Below are 16,685 nucleotides of genomic sequence, written 5' to 3'. Positions count from 1 at the left end.
ACGCTGATCGTTATGAAAAAAAAATCGTTACTCCGACATCGTTAATCGTACGATCGGGCCAATTATCGTTTCGTGTAAACGCACCATTACCCTCACAGCATTACAAAGAATCTAAAATGTTGCAGATTAAGCCTGCCAGGGACTTGTTTACATCAGCTCAGAACTGGGGGAAGATTGAATAGATAATAACAAGTATGGAATGAATTTTTAGTATCACCATGGGCAGCAACATACAAAAGCTATGTTTGAGTGGAATACCCCTTTAAGGCACAGTGGTACCTGGTACTGTAAACAGTATTTTCAAGGAAAGTTTACTTTGGTTCTCAAACTTCTGTTCGGTTCTCAAATACTTTTTGGGCACCCAGTTGTGAAGTACAGTAATACCGCAGTATTCAAATGAAAATTTACCTTGAAGTAACTTTCAGAATTCAAACTTTGCTCGGTATCTGAACGTTTTGGCGAGCGTGGATGGTGGACTGTACATGGTGAGTTTAGCACTGGAGAGGCTTCACATACAGTACAGCACTGTATAAGACAGAGTGCATATAGAGTACAGTAGTAGTACAGTCAGTGCACCACCATCTCTCATCCTTTACTGTATAAGACTGCTGGAGTGCATATATACAGTACAGTAAGTGCACCACCATCTCCCATACTTTACTGTGCTGGGATGGGGAGGACTTTATACATTAAAGGGAACCTGTCACCCCCCTCGTGCCGGGGCGACAGGCTCCCGACCCCCCGCTAGAGCCCCCTATGCTTACCTGATCGTGCCAGGTCCCGCTTCTTGATACGGTCCGGTGATGGAGATTTCAGCGGCCGAAGCCCGGCGTGCGCGCTCCTGAGATGAGTCTGACGCTCATAGAGAATGAATGGAGCGTCGGACTCACCATTCATTCTCTATGAGCGTCGGACTCATCTCAGGAGCTTCGGGTGCTGAAATTTCCGTCACACTGGACCGTATCAAGAAGCGGGACCTGGCGCGATCAGGTAAGTATAGGGGGCTCTAGCGGGGGGTCGGGAGCCTGTCACCCCGGCACTGGGGGTGACAGGTCATCTTTAAAGGATGAGTGAGGAGTTAGTGTCTACTGTACTATAATTGCTGGTTTTGTTGAATGTTTCTTGTATATAAAGCTGTTCTGTAATGTACTGTACAGTATATAGTGCTGCTCTGTAATGTCCTGTACAGTATATAGTGCTGTTCTGTAATGTACTATACAGTATAGTGCTGCTCTGTAATGTACTGTACAGTATAGTGCTGTTCTATAATGTCCTGTACAGTGTATAGTGCTGTTCTGTAATGTACTGTACAGTATATAGTGCTGCTCTGTAATGTCCTGTACAGTATATAGTGCTGCCCTGTAATGTACTGTACAGTATAGTGCTGCTCTGTAATGTCCTGTACAGTATATAGTGCTGTTCTGTAATGTACTGTACAGTATATAGTGCTTCTCTGTAATGTCCTGTACAGTGTATATAGTGCTGTTCTGTAATGTACTGTACAGTATATAGTGCTGTTCTATAATGTACTGTACAATATATAGTGCTGTCCTGTACTGTAGTGATTATGCTGAGCACTGTACAATGTAATATATGATACTGTAGGTAATTATTGCTGGGTGCTGGAACCTATTAAACACATTTAAATTATTTCCTATGGGAAAACACTGCTCGGTTCTCAAACTGCCTTCCTTAACCAATTAAGTATGAGAACCGAGGTACCACTGTATTTTCTTTACATTGTAGTATTTAATATTAGAACCTGAACACTGATTTAACACTGACCATATTGTCTCTTGTCTCGCAGGGAGTAGCATGACCCATGATGTTATGTCGTGGCTTGTGTAAAGAAGGAATCCAACTATGTATGCTACAGGCTCATCGCTGTGCTGGAACATACTCGCGGTGAGGTGGTGTATGTAATGTGGCCCATTGTACTTCAGCATGGAAAAAGATGTACTGCTGAGTGGAGAGAGAAGCACTATATATTGTGACAGCACAATAATACAACACCCTTTCTCACCCCTGCCTACCAGAATGGTGAACATCTAGTAGTAAAGGGAACTTCTTGAGGAAGTATGACTTGGCCTTATAGCTGCCGGGCACAGCTCCCTGACATCCATATGTGTAATGCCCCATCTATTTCTGGGTCCTTCCAGTCACTCAGGGGTACTGCACCTTCTCCCTAACAAGACAAAACTCTGTTAAAGGAGAAGTCTGGCGAAAATTTTTATTAAAGTATAGTATTGTCCCTGAAAAGTTATACAAATCACCAATATACACCTATTACGGGAAATACACACAAAGTGCCTTTTTCCCTGCACTTACTACTGCATCAAGGCTTCACTTCCGGGATAAAATGGTGATGTCACGACCAAACTCCCAGGGCTGGGCGGGCTGTGACTGCTGGAGAGGATGATGGCAGAGGGATGCTCAGTGTCCCTCCAGTGCCCTGTGTCCCTCAGTGTCCCTCTGCCATCATCCTCTCCAGCAGCCACAGCCCGCACAGCTCTTGGAGTCGGGTCGTGACATCACCATTTTATGCAGGAAGTGAAGCCTTGATGCAGTAGTAAGTGCAGGGAAAAAAGCACTTTATGTGTATTTCCCGTGATTAGTGTATATTGCTGATTAGTTTGACTTTTGGGGAAAATACAACACTTTAATGAAAAAAATTTCACTGGACTTCTCCTTTAACTTCTATTTGAAACTTATACTTTTAGTTTACTATACTGTTCATGCATGCTTCTAGTTGGGAATAAAAAAAAACATAATCCAGGTCTATAGTCCTCATGACACTGCCACATCTGCCTATGGCATTAGAAGCCCTAACTATTGTACCTTTATGAAGTTCACATACAAGTGAACAAGAAACTCCCTGCCATTCATCTATTTCCTACCAATCTAGAGAGACGTGTTCAGTGACTTTAGTTGCTATCTACAGAAACAATTTTTCCTTACCACACACATTTAGAGGCACACTCTAAATTGTTAAAGCCAACTTTACAGAATAAAACTGTGTGATTTTATTACCGCTCCAGTCAGATGGACATCCCACAGCTGTTGCTCATTTTTGTGGCATAGTGACCTGATTTGGTTTGCGTAAAGGTGTCTATATACCGTCAATGGTTAACTCTGCTGGCCTCCACAAAATCCATAATGCCCAGGCTTTCATTCCAATGATCATCTGTTCTTGCGGAGTAGGGAGGCCCCCATCCACCTTATAATGTATACCAAACCAGCCACCATGCAGTGAGCTTGGCTGACTATAAAACTAGTGTAAAGAGTATGGACAGCATTAGCGTTCTGGCTCATGTCAGTAGTGGTAGTCTAAAAGAAGTATTCCTACAATGAAACTATATTACACAGGTTACACAGGTCGGTATGATCACAGATGTTTTGGCCAGGCCATTCCCCACGTAAGTGGTATCAACAATAGATAAAGTACTGGAGGAGAAGGCTGCTCTTTGTAAGGAAGAGTGGGAACATCGGCATTTAATAAATTCTGGAAATTCCTTCCAAGGTCTCCCCCAGGTTTCCTGAGTAGTACAAACTTCACACGACAACCAATGAGTACTCTATGTTTTACCCAATATAAACTGGAGCAGACGTATCACTAATGTTTCATTCCCAGCTGTTACTCTTTGGCAGGTGGATAACATTGTAGCACTGTATTTTATGTTCATTCATCCTGTATTCTGTATCATCCATACATCTGTGTATCAGGCATGTAGTATAAACAGTAGCAGTGATCTATACCGTGCACTCAGGGATAAAAAGAATCATTATGTAAGCTCTCCCATGTGGTGGTGGGTTCTAGACAAACTAAATCAACTTTAATTAATATTTTGCATGTCATAGAATTTAAAATGAATGTCATCTTAGTTTTATGGATTGAATGTAAGCACAGGATAGAGAATAAAGCATTTTTTTTTTTATCATCAATGCTTTTGATTTTTTTTATGGTTAAAATATTGTCATTGGGCAAAGATATTGGAGACATCCCCCTTACTGCATTGTCTACAGTGACAGTGCAGCAGAATGTTAAAGGGGGTGTCTGGGAAAAATTTATATTTAGGCATGTTGCTGAGGCTTCGGGGGACATGTAAGTAATGTATACTTACTTGCCCCACTCCCCTGCCGCTGCCAGATCCCTTCCGCTTGCTCTGCACCGCTGTCTGTATTTTCATAACAAAAAAGCAAAAGGAAAAGGGAGGCAGGTATATATGAACGGCACAACCACAATAATGTAAAAATATTAATATGCTTTATTAACAATTATACTCCAAGAGCCTAAAAACACTTAAAATATATACCATAAGCTGGCTTAAATACAGAATAGTGTGTCACCACCTACTAATCATAGTATCATTATTGCACATGTCTGCCAATAATTATGTAGATCTGTAAATACCATATACAAAGATAAAAATACATGGCCAAGCCTAAAGTGCATCAAATAACAAATAAAGTGCAAGTGCTACAGACCCACAAGGCAAGCCAACTGGGTTAACAAAGATTAAACAGGTAAAAAGGCAACATGGATAGTGTTCACCAGGGTGAGTGGAGGAGAGGCATTTTAGGCTTGGCCATGTAGTTTTATCTTTTTTTGTATATGGTTATGTATTTACAAATATACATAATTATTGGCAGACATGTGCAATAATGATACTGCTATGTGTTCCCCTTTGTACCAGTAGGGGGTGAGCGGTGACACACTGTGCTGTATTTGAGTCAGGAGGGGAGTTATGGTCTAAGTATAATTGTTATTAAAGCATATTTTTACATTATTGTGGTTGGTCACTTCGTATATACCTGCTTTCCTTTTGGTTGTTTGCTATTGTTTGTAGCAGGGGGACTAGCACCCCCTTTTGGTTTCCTGTGGTGCCTGCTTTGGACTTTTGGTGTTAACGTATTTTCATAACATCCGATGATATTCCTCTCCGGTAGGAAATAGCTGCTCAGCAGCTGAGCTGAAGGTTTTGCCAGCATCCAATAATTTTTCTTACTGGCACCAATGTATGGATTTTGGCAGAGGTCTTTATCAGAAGCGCTGCATGGATTGATATATTGGCTGTCTATTGGTGCCTTAAAGAAACAAAACTGGACTCTGGCAAAGCTGTTCTGCAAAAAAATTGCCTCTTTGTATACAATTAATATCACCGCTTAATGGTTAATCGTTTATTATTTTATTTTTTTTATTAAACTCTGGTGTAGGTCAAGTTTAAAGGACCATTACCAAGTCCTAGGAGTCGAGAGAAAGGCCACAAGTGAAGAAATTAAGAATGCCTTTTTTACCATGTCAAAGAAGGTGAGTAATATATTACTGTCGATATACATACTAAACCTTTCCTCCTCTTTGAAGAGAGCAGTTTTACTATCACCTGAGTGAGGAGGCAGCCATTACTACACTGTGAGATTTCTATATCTGTTTCTAGCTGCAGTATAAACATGCACTAGGACAAGTAACATGTTGGTACTGAAGGAGTTAACAAAATGGCCAAGGCTACTGCCTGCGTATCATGTCACTGTGATCTTCAGTGATAAGTAAATTAGAAAAACCTCTTTACTCCATTAGTTTATATACGTCCCCCATCATTCTTTCAGAAAGAATTCTGTTTTTCTATAAGCATCTCTTGTCCTAAAGTTTAATCAGTGTACATCCCCAAAAACTTCCAAAGGCCTGAGGAAAAAGGCACAAAAAAGATCTTAGTATTCAGTTTGATGTTGTAGGATTAACGTATATTCTATTTGAATGATGCAGAACTTTTTACACATCAAAGATGTTTTACAGAATTGATGAGCTTTCTGTTTGAAATGCACATATAAGACAGTTACTTATTAAAAGAGACTCTGTCAGCAGGGTTATGCTGTCCTATCTAAGGGTAGCATAAACTAGCGACAAAAAATCTGAACCCTGAGAAGCTGATTCAGCGATACTCTCCTGAATAACAATGTCTCCATTATGTGCATGTGGTCAGTAGTCCTGGATATTCATGAGCATCAGCACACTCTGTCCACCAGCCACTGGTTGGCAGTTATCTATCTATGCTGTCTATAGGCAGACAGCTGTCAATCAGCGGGTAGAGGGTGTGGTACAAAGCCCATTCTCCTGCATATCAGGAGAACAGGTAAACAGAATGATGTAAGTAATCCACTGTTCTGTTCAGTATTTCTGTTATTTAAGGCACCATCTACCTAGTCATAGATTTTTATTTTTTTTAATATATATTTTTATTAGCACTGTGACAAAACAGGTGGAACTGTTCTGGCGCTGCAGCACCCATTTTCTGGTTTTATCGTGGTAACATCATGAATAAGATAAAGACAATATGAATCCTAATAAAAGTGTCTGATTGACTCTAAAATGTTGGGGTGTTACCAGGGTGGTCCCCATGGCCCCATCCTGCTAGCTATAATCATTGTAGTAAGGGAGTCTGCTAGTGTTTCACACTGCCAGTGGTTCGGAAAGCATGGAACAGATGACAGGTTTCCTTTAAAGTACCAAGTGTATACTACGTAGTATATTGCTGCATGGTTCTTTAAGACCGTACAGTGCTTGCTAGGTGGTTTAGCAGGAACGTGTTCCCAGAATTTTTTTTCTGAAACTGATAGATGTTCGCAGTGATGAACTACTGCATATAACATAGTATGACATTTTTATTGGAAACCAATAATTCCCATCTCTATAAGACATTAGGGCAGACAATACTGCTGTGCCACTGAGCAGCACACTGGTGGGGAATTGTAGTGTAATGGGAGCAATAACTGTGTGTAGTGGAAAAGTGGTAGGAATCTTCTTTAAATAAGCTGCACCACATGGAACACACAGGCCTCATCCAATTGTATAGATAAATGTCCCACTTAGTCAGGAAAACAAATTCATAGGTCTTAATGGATGTGGTTCAGTTTCTTCCCATCTGCTTAAGATGGGAAATCTTTATAACATACTTGAGAAAATGCATGCATTCAGATAGGATCCTGCTTCTGCCTCTTCTAATGCTTTCTCCTTTATCTCTGTTATCCCAGTGCCACCCCGACAGTGACCCTACAAACCCTCTTCTGCACTCCCAGTTTGTGCGTCTGAATGAGGCCTACAGAGTGTTAAGCAAGCACTCTTCACGCATGGAATATGACCAAGTTTTGGAAGCAATACAGAGAGAATATTGGAGTTCAGGACATAGCCCATATAAATCTCCTAGCACATCATACAACTGGAGACAATCTTATCAGACAGCGCAGGGACCATATACCAGGTAACAACCACAATGCACCTCTGTCTATCAAATGTGTCCATTGGGCTCCATTCATATGATGGAAGTTTTGGCCTCCATCAGGCTGCTTTATACTGGTATCATTTTTTTTTCGCTGTATAGGAAGCAATCTGGTTTAAAAGGGTTCACCAGTGAATACAATATACGTATACACTAGTATATAGCAGAACCTTCAGTCAGAAATTTTCCTGACATATACCTCCATTGAGTGTACATAGAGCTTTAACTGTATACGCTTCTTGTGGGAGACCATCAGGTGTCTTCAAGTGTCTCCTTTGCGGCTGTTTATCTTTTTACCTTGCAAATAAGTGCAAAATGGCCATTCTTACCTGTTGTCCTCTTCCTATACCAACATTCCCTTTCTTCATCTTACACCGCACTCTCTACTCCACTTCCCATCCTACCTCTCTTATCTCCAGAATGCCTAGATACGTGAAAATTCCTCCCTTGGTTGATACTGATACATAGGGGCAGAGGGAGGAATGCAGTGTTGTGTATCATGAAGTGGGTAAGAAGTCATTAACATAAACATTCATGTCAGACCCAACCCCCCTCCCCCATATTAGTTATCCATTCTCATCCACTTTGTAATACAATGATTATTTACTCTATGGTACTTATGACTGTTCTTGTACCCCAATCAGGTCTACATATGAAGATCAATCACGATACTGGTCAGATTTTCCTCCAAGGGGAGAACAGAAAGAGCACACCGAAGAGCATGGACAAAGAAATGTCACAGTGGTTTTGTATTGCCTCCTTGTAGCCGGCTTAAGTATCTTGGTACACTTTGAACTTTATGGGTAATTATCCTTCATCAGGTTTAGTTTTTAATTTAAAGGGTTATATTTTTCTACATTCTAGAAGCACAGGTGGATTTATAAAGGGATTGTGTGTCTCCTCCACCTAACGGCTATCTAACAGTGTCAGCTGTTTGGTACATAAATAAGTAGAATGAGCAAACTTGCCAAAAGTTCAGGTTCACACAAACCCGAGCAATTGGCATTTGAATCCCGCTGCCTGTTTTCATGCTTTTAGATATCCATGTTTTTCAGGCAGCCCTGGGGCTTCGTCCACCTTCTCCAGGCAAATGCCGATTGTTCAGGTTCGTGCAAACCCAAACTTTCTCCAAAGTCGCTCATGTCTATAGATGACACATTCAGGTTTTTTTTATCTCAACTAACTTCGTTAAAGTTGTCAAATAAAATATTTGTACAGATAATATTCATTTAGCAAACTATCCTCCTTCTCCTGATATGTCTATTCTTTCCCTCACATTGTTGACCGTTCTTTGTCCAGGTTACAGACCAGCACTCTGCTCTAAAAGTAGTGAATATATACATATATATATATATATATATATATATATATATATATATATATATATATATATATATATATATGTGTGTATAACCACTACTTTTAGAGCAGAGTGGTGGTCTGTAACTATATATATATATGTGTGTGTATGTACATGTATGGGAGATAGGGGGGACATTTATATAGGCGGACAATTATTATACAGCTAAAGGGTCTTTTTAAAGCGCAGATTGGTCCGATCGATGTAAATATTTTACTCACATTGGGCCCATCTGCGCCTCTTGCACAAGAGAGGCGGGCAGGGGGCATAACGGGGGTGCGGCAGTGAAACCTACGCCAGTTCTGTGCTGGCGTAGGTTTAACTTTGTTTGCACATTCCCTGGTGTCCTCATAGGTCTTCCCTGGTGTCTGCAGCTCTGCCTTCTGTTCCAGTCTCTGCACAGGCCGCTGACACTCAGCCAATCACTGGCCAAGACAGGCCACTGCCAGTGATTGGCTGAGTGGCTGCAGCCTGTCAGTGCAGAGACCACAACAGAAGGCAGAGCTGCAGACTCTCAGGAAGGCATCTAAGGACACCAGGGAACGTGGTAAGGTAAGTTAATACATTTATTATTTTACATTAAAGGGGTAGTGCGGCGCTAAACAATTATTCACTAAATAACGCACATTACAAAGTTATACAACTTTGTAATGTATGTTATGTTAGTGAATCGCCCCCTTCCCCGTGTTTCCCCCCACCCACACCAGACCCGGAAGTGTAGCGTTCTATACATACCTGCCTCTAGCCGACCCCGGTCCACCATCTTGTGCCATGACGTCATCTTTGGACGGCTGAACCGCTCCGGCCGTCCCTAGTGCCGGCCGCCCTCTGCCGCATCATCAGCTACTCAGCCGCGATTGGCGTCATGGCACAAGATGTCGGGCGGGGTCGGCTAGAGGCAGGTATGTATAGCACACTACACTTCTGGGTCTGGTGTGGGTGGGGGGAAACACGGGGAAGGGGGCCATTCACTAACATAACATACATTACAAAGTTGTATAACTGTGTAATGTGTGTTATTTAGTGAATAATTGTTTAGCACCACACTACCCCTTTAAAGGCAAGGGCTGCACGGACATCGCTAACAATGTCCGTGCAGCTCTTGCTGCCCTATAGTTGGCCTGTGTAAATATGATGCAATAAGGAAAGATATAAAGCAGATTCTCCTGTGTGTGCAGTGGATGCTGCTAGTCTCCAGCCTCCATGTCCTGAACAACTCTCAACTAGACCAGATGGAGCAGGTGGTCCTCTCCTGCTTGATAATCTTCTATGTTTCTAGCTAATATTCACCATACACAAAGAAACACTGCTAACAATGCCAGATACCTGTGATATAGAGGGGTAATCCATAGTGATTTAGAGGGGTCAGCCATAGTAATTAAGAGGGGTCAGCCCTAGTGATATAGAGGGGTCAGCCCTAGTGATATAGAGGGGTCAGCCCTAGTGATATAGAGGGGTAAGGTATAGCGACATAGAGGGGTCAGCCATAGGCCCAGGTTTATCAGATCCCCACAGGAACTACCCACTGTGTCCCACCTCACTCACTGATTGGCTGAGCAGGCATTTCTGTGACATCATAGGATTGGGAGCATGTTGCACTGTGGGGGCACGGGGATGAGTAAATAGGACTTTTTTACTATAATAACCACATGATCCCAACCTCCTTTCTCCCCTGGATTTTTCAACAATGCCCCGACTACCCCTTTAATTTCTTCCTCTCTCCTTAAAACATACGCAGCCTGGTGCAGCCATACCACACACAGCCTGCTGCAGTCATAGCACGCGCACACATACACACAGCCTGCTGCAGTCATAGCACACACACAGCCTGCTGCAACCATAGCACACACATACAGCCTGCTGCAGTCATAGCGCACACACACACACACACACACACACACAGCCTGCTGCACCCATAGCATGCACACAGCCTGCTGCAGCCATATCTCACACACACACACACACACACACACACACACACAGCCTGCGGCAGCCATATCTCACACACACACACACACACACACAGCCTGCTTCACCTATAGCGCGCACACACACACACACACACACAGCCTGCTGCATCCATAGCGCACACACACACACACACACACACAGCCTGCTGCATCCATAGCGCGCACACACCCTGCTGCAACCATAGCACACACACACAGTCTGCTGCAGTCATAGCACGCGCGCACACACACACACACACACACACACAGCATGCTGCAACCATAGCACACAGACACACACACAGCCTGCTATAGCCATAGCCCAATTTTCTCTCAGAAAGAAACCACCACATTGAGGACACTACTTATGGCTTCTCCTCCTCCTCCTCTATATTACACAGGATATCTTCATATAACACTGCTGCTCATATACAGTCATCCAGCATCCAGGAAGAGAACAGCACAGACCTCCCCACACACACACACACAATAGACTCTTCCAGCACAGAAACAAGCTGCCAAATAGTGACCAGATTACTGATATATGAAGGAAACGAAATGTATGTGAGAAAGGGTTCCTCTGGATGTTATAAATAAAAGGCTTAGATTGATAGAACATAAAATATATTAATGAGGAACATTTATAAAATCCATATGAAAACTCAATTATAAATTTTAAAAGTCAGTACTTTTTTTCCGACTCCACAGCCCTGGTGAGAAGTTGTGCTGGAGTTGGGAGCTGTTACAATTGCTGCGTTATGATCCATGTCAGTGTTATGAACTCGAGTCATAAAAAGTAAAAGGCAGTAGATTTTCTTAGCATATCATCTTAACTAAAATCTGTTTGTTGTTCTGGGCTTCTTTCCATCTAAACTTAGGGGGGCATTTATTAAGTCTGGCGTTTCCTGCTTCAGGCTTAAAAATGTCCGTGCAGCGCCGATGGTTCACTGATTTATGTAGAAGCGCATTGCCTCTACATAAATCCTGTGCGCACCAGTGTGCACACGGAGTGAAACATACACCAGCTCAGAGCCCCCCATTTCGCCTACCCGTTCCTCTGGCGTAACAGGCGTAGAGGGGACAGATGCAGAAATGTATTTGCAAAACAGGAGTTTGCAAATAAATGTATTCACATCTGGCCCTTTTACAACGAAAAATAGAACTTTTTGCCTTGATGAATCCCCCCCTTAGTATGTGAGATCTATGACTATATATGTAATAGGTGACAAAATGGCAGTGAATTAATCCATATTGTATGCCTTTTTATAGTGCATTTAGAGACATCCGCCGTAAGGAATTAAATGAACAACAGATGAGGATATTGAAATTTTACAACGAGAGGAAAGAGACTGCCAGGTGAGTACGCCCACAGAACACATGGAAAATGTATACGTCATACAATCACTTGTCTGAGAGGCACAAGCTACAAAGCTGCGGAAGTATTTCTGTAGGTTGTCTGCAATGCACAGACTTGTTTAATAGAGAATAGAGAATGTACAGAACGTGTGAACGGGGCATTTTAAATGAGAGGACCATTGCGGACAGCCTATACAAAGGGTAACTAAGGCCTTAGTTGTCAAAAAGGTTAAAAATGCCTTCAAAATGACATGAAGAATGGAAATGTAGAGGAAGCCTCCGCCGGTAATTTATTCTTACAGATATGATGTACTGCCTTGCATCTATTATCCTGGAAAGATCTTAAATACAGAAGGAAAATAGAATATTACTGCTCTTTCTTCATCATGTCATATACACAAGCCTCATCATCAGATATTACTTCTAGTTATTTTGGTTGTGATAAAAAAAAAGTTCTAGGGCCAAGCACGCAGGATACTAGACACTGTCCTCCATCCCAAAACAATATTACAGTTGGCATGGAGTGTCCTTCACTAATGTTGTATCCTAAATCCTAGTGTTCATCAGAACAATAAAGTTTATGCATTTGTTACATAGCAAATTGTCTGCAGAAAAGTACCACCTGGTCTAGTCTGTCCATATAGTCAGTCCTTACAATGCATTATACTTGCCGATACAGTGCCAACAGTATCCATACGATTTGGCCGGAGTTGCAGCTAAGCTCAATTGAAGTGGATGGGGCTGTGGACAAGAGTGGCACTGTTTTGGAAGAAAAGAGACAATAGTTTTTTTTTTTATCCAATCATTTAGGTCAGTTTCTTATTTTCTTTTTTCTTATTCAACAAGTTTTATTTAAAAATAAATTTTTCCACAAGTATAAAACAGAATACAATAAAAGGAGCAGCAATAAAAGTACTAGTACAGTATGAGCTAGAATTTAAATCCAGATCAACCGAGACCAACTGTTTGTCTCCTGCACACAGTGGACAACTAAAGGCCCTATTCCACGGAACGATTATCGGCCGTATTCGGCCGATATCGGCCGCTACAGATGATAATCGTCCCGTGGAATAGAGTGCAACGATCAGCCGACATCGTTCATGTCGGCTGATCGTTGCAGTCGCTTGTATTTCAACATGTTGAAAAACAAGCGACTGATACAGCAACGATCTGCTGCCGTTGCTCCGTTGAATAGGAGCATCGGCAGCAGACGCTGCTGTATCCTATGGGCTGCTCGGACGATCAGCGATCACCCGGGCAGCCCCCCCGCAGCTCCCCGACGCCCCTCCCGCACTCACCCGCTCGCTGCTACCGCGTTGAATAGCGGCGGCAGCGAGCGAGGAACGAGGAGCAAACGAACGCTGGGAGCGCTCGTTTGCTCCTCTAACGACCCGTGAAATAGGGCCTTTACTCAGAGGCTGTAGTCTAACAATGAGATCGATTAGAAGAACAATGTAATCAGGCACATCAACAAGGGACCTGTTAGAAAACATAACATCACGCCTGCATAAACATAAGCGGAAGAAAAAGCAGAAAGAGAAGGGAAAAATGAAAAGAGACGAGAAGAAAGAAGGAGAAGATTGCCAATGCGGTCCTCGGTAACCCCGAAAGAGGAAAGAAAATCCATGAGAACTCAAATTAAGGGCAAGATGAACTATTGCATCTGCAATAATCAGGGGAGGCCATAATACGGTGGTGTTCTGCGGACTGCTTAGCAGTTCCGCTCTCAGTTCCTCCATGCGATGTATTACCATCACCTCTGTCAACCATTCTGTTACTGAAGGTGCTGCCATGCTTTTCCAGTGCCTTGGGATGATAGCATGTGCTGCTCTCAAAAGAAATCTAACCAGGGATTTCTTTTGGGCCTTGATGGTACCTGGTAACATCAACAAGAGCACAACTAGGGGGTCAGTAGGCAACTGGACAGAAGTAATCACTTTTATCAGGTTAATCACCTGCGTCCAGAATGGTTGTAAGTGAGCACATACATGGAGCATAGAGCCTTGGGCTTATGATATAACGTACATAAGAGCATGGGAACTCTATACCACCTAGACAGTATCCTAGTTAGTTTCCTGATATCTGACGGAGACCGAAGACTTATGACAAAAGTGGTAAATTTTCCCCCACTCTGACGGAGCAATTACACGTGCAAGTTCTTTCTCCCAACCTTTCTGGAACGCTGGAGGCAGAGGATTAGAGGAAGAGAGCAGTATAGTGTATATTAAAGAAACTGCGTGTTTAGGGAATGTTGCCGCCACACTTAGATCCTCAAAATAGGTCAACGATCTGTGGAATTTTAGGAAGCCTTGTTAGTTTCTTATTTTCTAAAAATGTACTACACCAGCCTAATCCCAAAGCTAATGGTTATCCCCTATCCACAGCTGATCAATGGGAGTGCAGCTCCAGGGATCCCCACCAGAGGCGCATGCCTCTAAGTAAACCCGGCTGGCCCTGTGCCCGATGCAGGCTCTGCACACAAGAGAGCTACACCTTTGTATCAAGATTTATGCCTGTGAACATAATGGTGCCCTTACACAGGCAGATTGATCTGACAGAATATTGAAGCCAAAGCCAGGAATGGATTTGAAAGGAGGTGAAATCTCAGTCTTTCCTTTATAACTTGTTCTCTGTTCATAGTCTGTTCCTGGCTTTGGCTTAAAAAAATCGGTCAGATAAATCTCTCTGTGTAAAGGTACCATAAATCAGGCTCAGGAGAAGGCCCCCTACCTGCCTTGCCGTGCCCCCCTTCGCCTTCTTTGTGGCCTTTGTAAATGTCCCCCTTTATGTATAAACTGGCTTGCCGGTGCCCCCTTCACACAGTCATCACCTGGGGCACATGCAGTCCTATAGCCCCTCTAGCTATGCTTCCCATGAATACAGAATTAGAGCAGCAGGTGATAACCACAATGATGCAAGATCCAGTGCCAGGTAGAGCACTTTGCTGCTGAAGGGGATGCCATTCAGACCACATTAAACAAGCAGTTTGCCACATAAAATTGATTGACTTTAGTGGAGTGACCGATGTGTGTCAGACGTCATAAATAATATTGTAAGCCCACTGGCAAACCGCACCATGTTACTGATCTCTGTACAGCTCAGTGGGATATGTTTGCACTATGAAATTAAATGTTTATTTCCATTGGCAAAGAGTGTTCAGACATGTCACTAAGGGCTCTTGCACATCACTGTATTATGGTCCTTTTTCTATAAAGCTATTATAGGATAAAAGAATACTTCTGTAGGATTCTGCTCGAAAAAATCATAGCATGTTCCTTCAGATGTGTTATGTACTCTACCCTGGGAGCATTACTTCAGTTGGAGAAAATCTCTGCATATGGAGTCCACAACAGTTCTTGGAGGCTGTGCATTTTCATACTAAGGGAGCTGTACACTCTGGGGGACATTTATAAATACCTCGTACGCTAGTCCTAAATTAGGCCCTGCTCCCAATTGCCCCACTGGATTCACTAAGAAGCACATGCCTGTTAGTGAATACAGCCTGACCCGCACCTGCTGTACTGTGGCCGCTCAGAAATCTACACCTGCTCAAGAGCAGATTTAGATTTCTGCCATTATTTACATAAATTGAAAATCATGGTAAATCAGGCACAGGAGGAGGCCACGCCTCCTCCCCTCCTTGATGCGCCCATCAGGTGAGCGGGGGATATTGCAGGCGTACTCCAAGGAAAGGGGGCAAATCTGCACCTTCTTCCTGGCATACGCCAGGGGCACAACAATAGAAAATGTCCTTCTCTGTGTGCAGTACAGGCTTTGTGCAAAGGGTTTTGATGAAAAGAGTCTGCTTTGTTGGGCATAGTGCTTGATCGAGTTTGTTGCTCTGGCTGCTTGTTTACATATTCGCGCTACTGTACGGGAACAATGTGTCATACAGTAGCGTGAATATTTAAAGTTTCTGAGCTCCTGGCATCATCATTCATTATGATGCTGGGAGCTCTAAAACTGTTTAAGGGGAGAGTATTATTGCAGTCACCTAGGCTTGTAAAACTTCTGATGATGGGCAGCTGCTATAGTAAAAAATAATAAAGTAGCCATACTTACCTGTCCATGCTCCTCCCTAATGCCCTCTGGCAACAGCTTCAGTCCCCCGCTCATTGACAGCCCACTCAGCCAATGACTAGCTGGAGTGGGGCATCACAGTGATTGGCTGAGTGGGAGACCGGAGCTGGCACCAGAGGGCATCAGGAGGAGCACAGACGGGTAAGTATGGTTGCTTTATTGTTCTTTACTTTAGCAGCCGCGCATAATCTAAGGTTTTACAAGGCTATGTAACAATTTTCTTGCAGTGGAATGAAATGGTGTGTGAGAATTGAGTGCTACAGACATTGATGGATTTCTTCAAGACACATTGCCAGCATACCGCCGAAGTTCTAATGTGTCATTTAAAATGTGTCATCTATTGCATTTTTTTCATTCTAATTTTTGTAAATTTTATTTACACTGGACTTTATCTTTAAAAGAGTGGTGTAGTAATAGTTCATGTTTTTCTTTGTACAGAATGAATGGACTGAGTATGCAGCAGGAGATTCTGGTGCAAAAACATGAAGAAAGGCTCAGGCAGTTATATGGACAAACCCTAAAAGATGAAACTAAAAAATAAGTATGGTGTTGGGAGTTATTGGAGTTGGTGAAGAAACTGTAGTCTTTTTTATAATGATGTATCTGATCATTTGTAGGATGAGTAAATGGTATATAATGGTATATAAATAAAATACTGTAAAAACACAA

General features: G+C 42.6%; 1 protein-coding gene across 1 annotated transcript in view; it reads left to right on the top strand.

Moving 5' to 3' along the window:
* Positions 1–16,685, top strand: part of DNAJC4 (DnaJ heat shock protein family (Hsp40) member C4) — a 22,231-nt gene extending 5,546 nt beyond the window's left edge. The window contains exons 2-7 of the mRNA XM_069968260.1: positions 1,808–1,905; positions 5,215–5,308; positions 7,027–7,253; positions 7,916–8,074; positions 11,850–11,936; positions 16,455–16,685. Of these exons, the coding sequence (XP_069824361.1) occupies positions 1,823–1,905; positions 5,215–5,308; positions 7,027–7,253; positions 7,916–8,074; positions 11,850–11,936; positions 16,455–16,557 (753 nt within the window). The 5' untranslated portion in view covers positions 1,808–1,822 and the 3' untranslated portion in view covers positions 16,558–16,685. The remainder of the gene's footprint in view (positions 1–1,807; positions 1,906–5,214; positions 5,309–7,026; positions 7,254–7,915; positions 8,075–11,849; positions 11,937–16,454) is intronic.

Source organism: Dendropsophus ebraccatus, chromosome 4 (assembly GCF_027789765.1).
Source record: "Dendropsophus ebraccatus isolate aDenEbr1 chromosome 4, aDenEbr1.pat, whole genome shotgun sequence".
NCBI classification, from domain to species: domain Eukaryota; kingdom Metazoa; phylum Chordata; class Amphibia; order Anura; family Hylidae; genus Dendropsophus; species Dendropsophus ebraccatus.
This window is presented reverse-complemented; position numbering and strand designations above follow the sequence as displayed.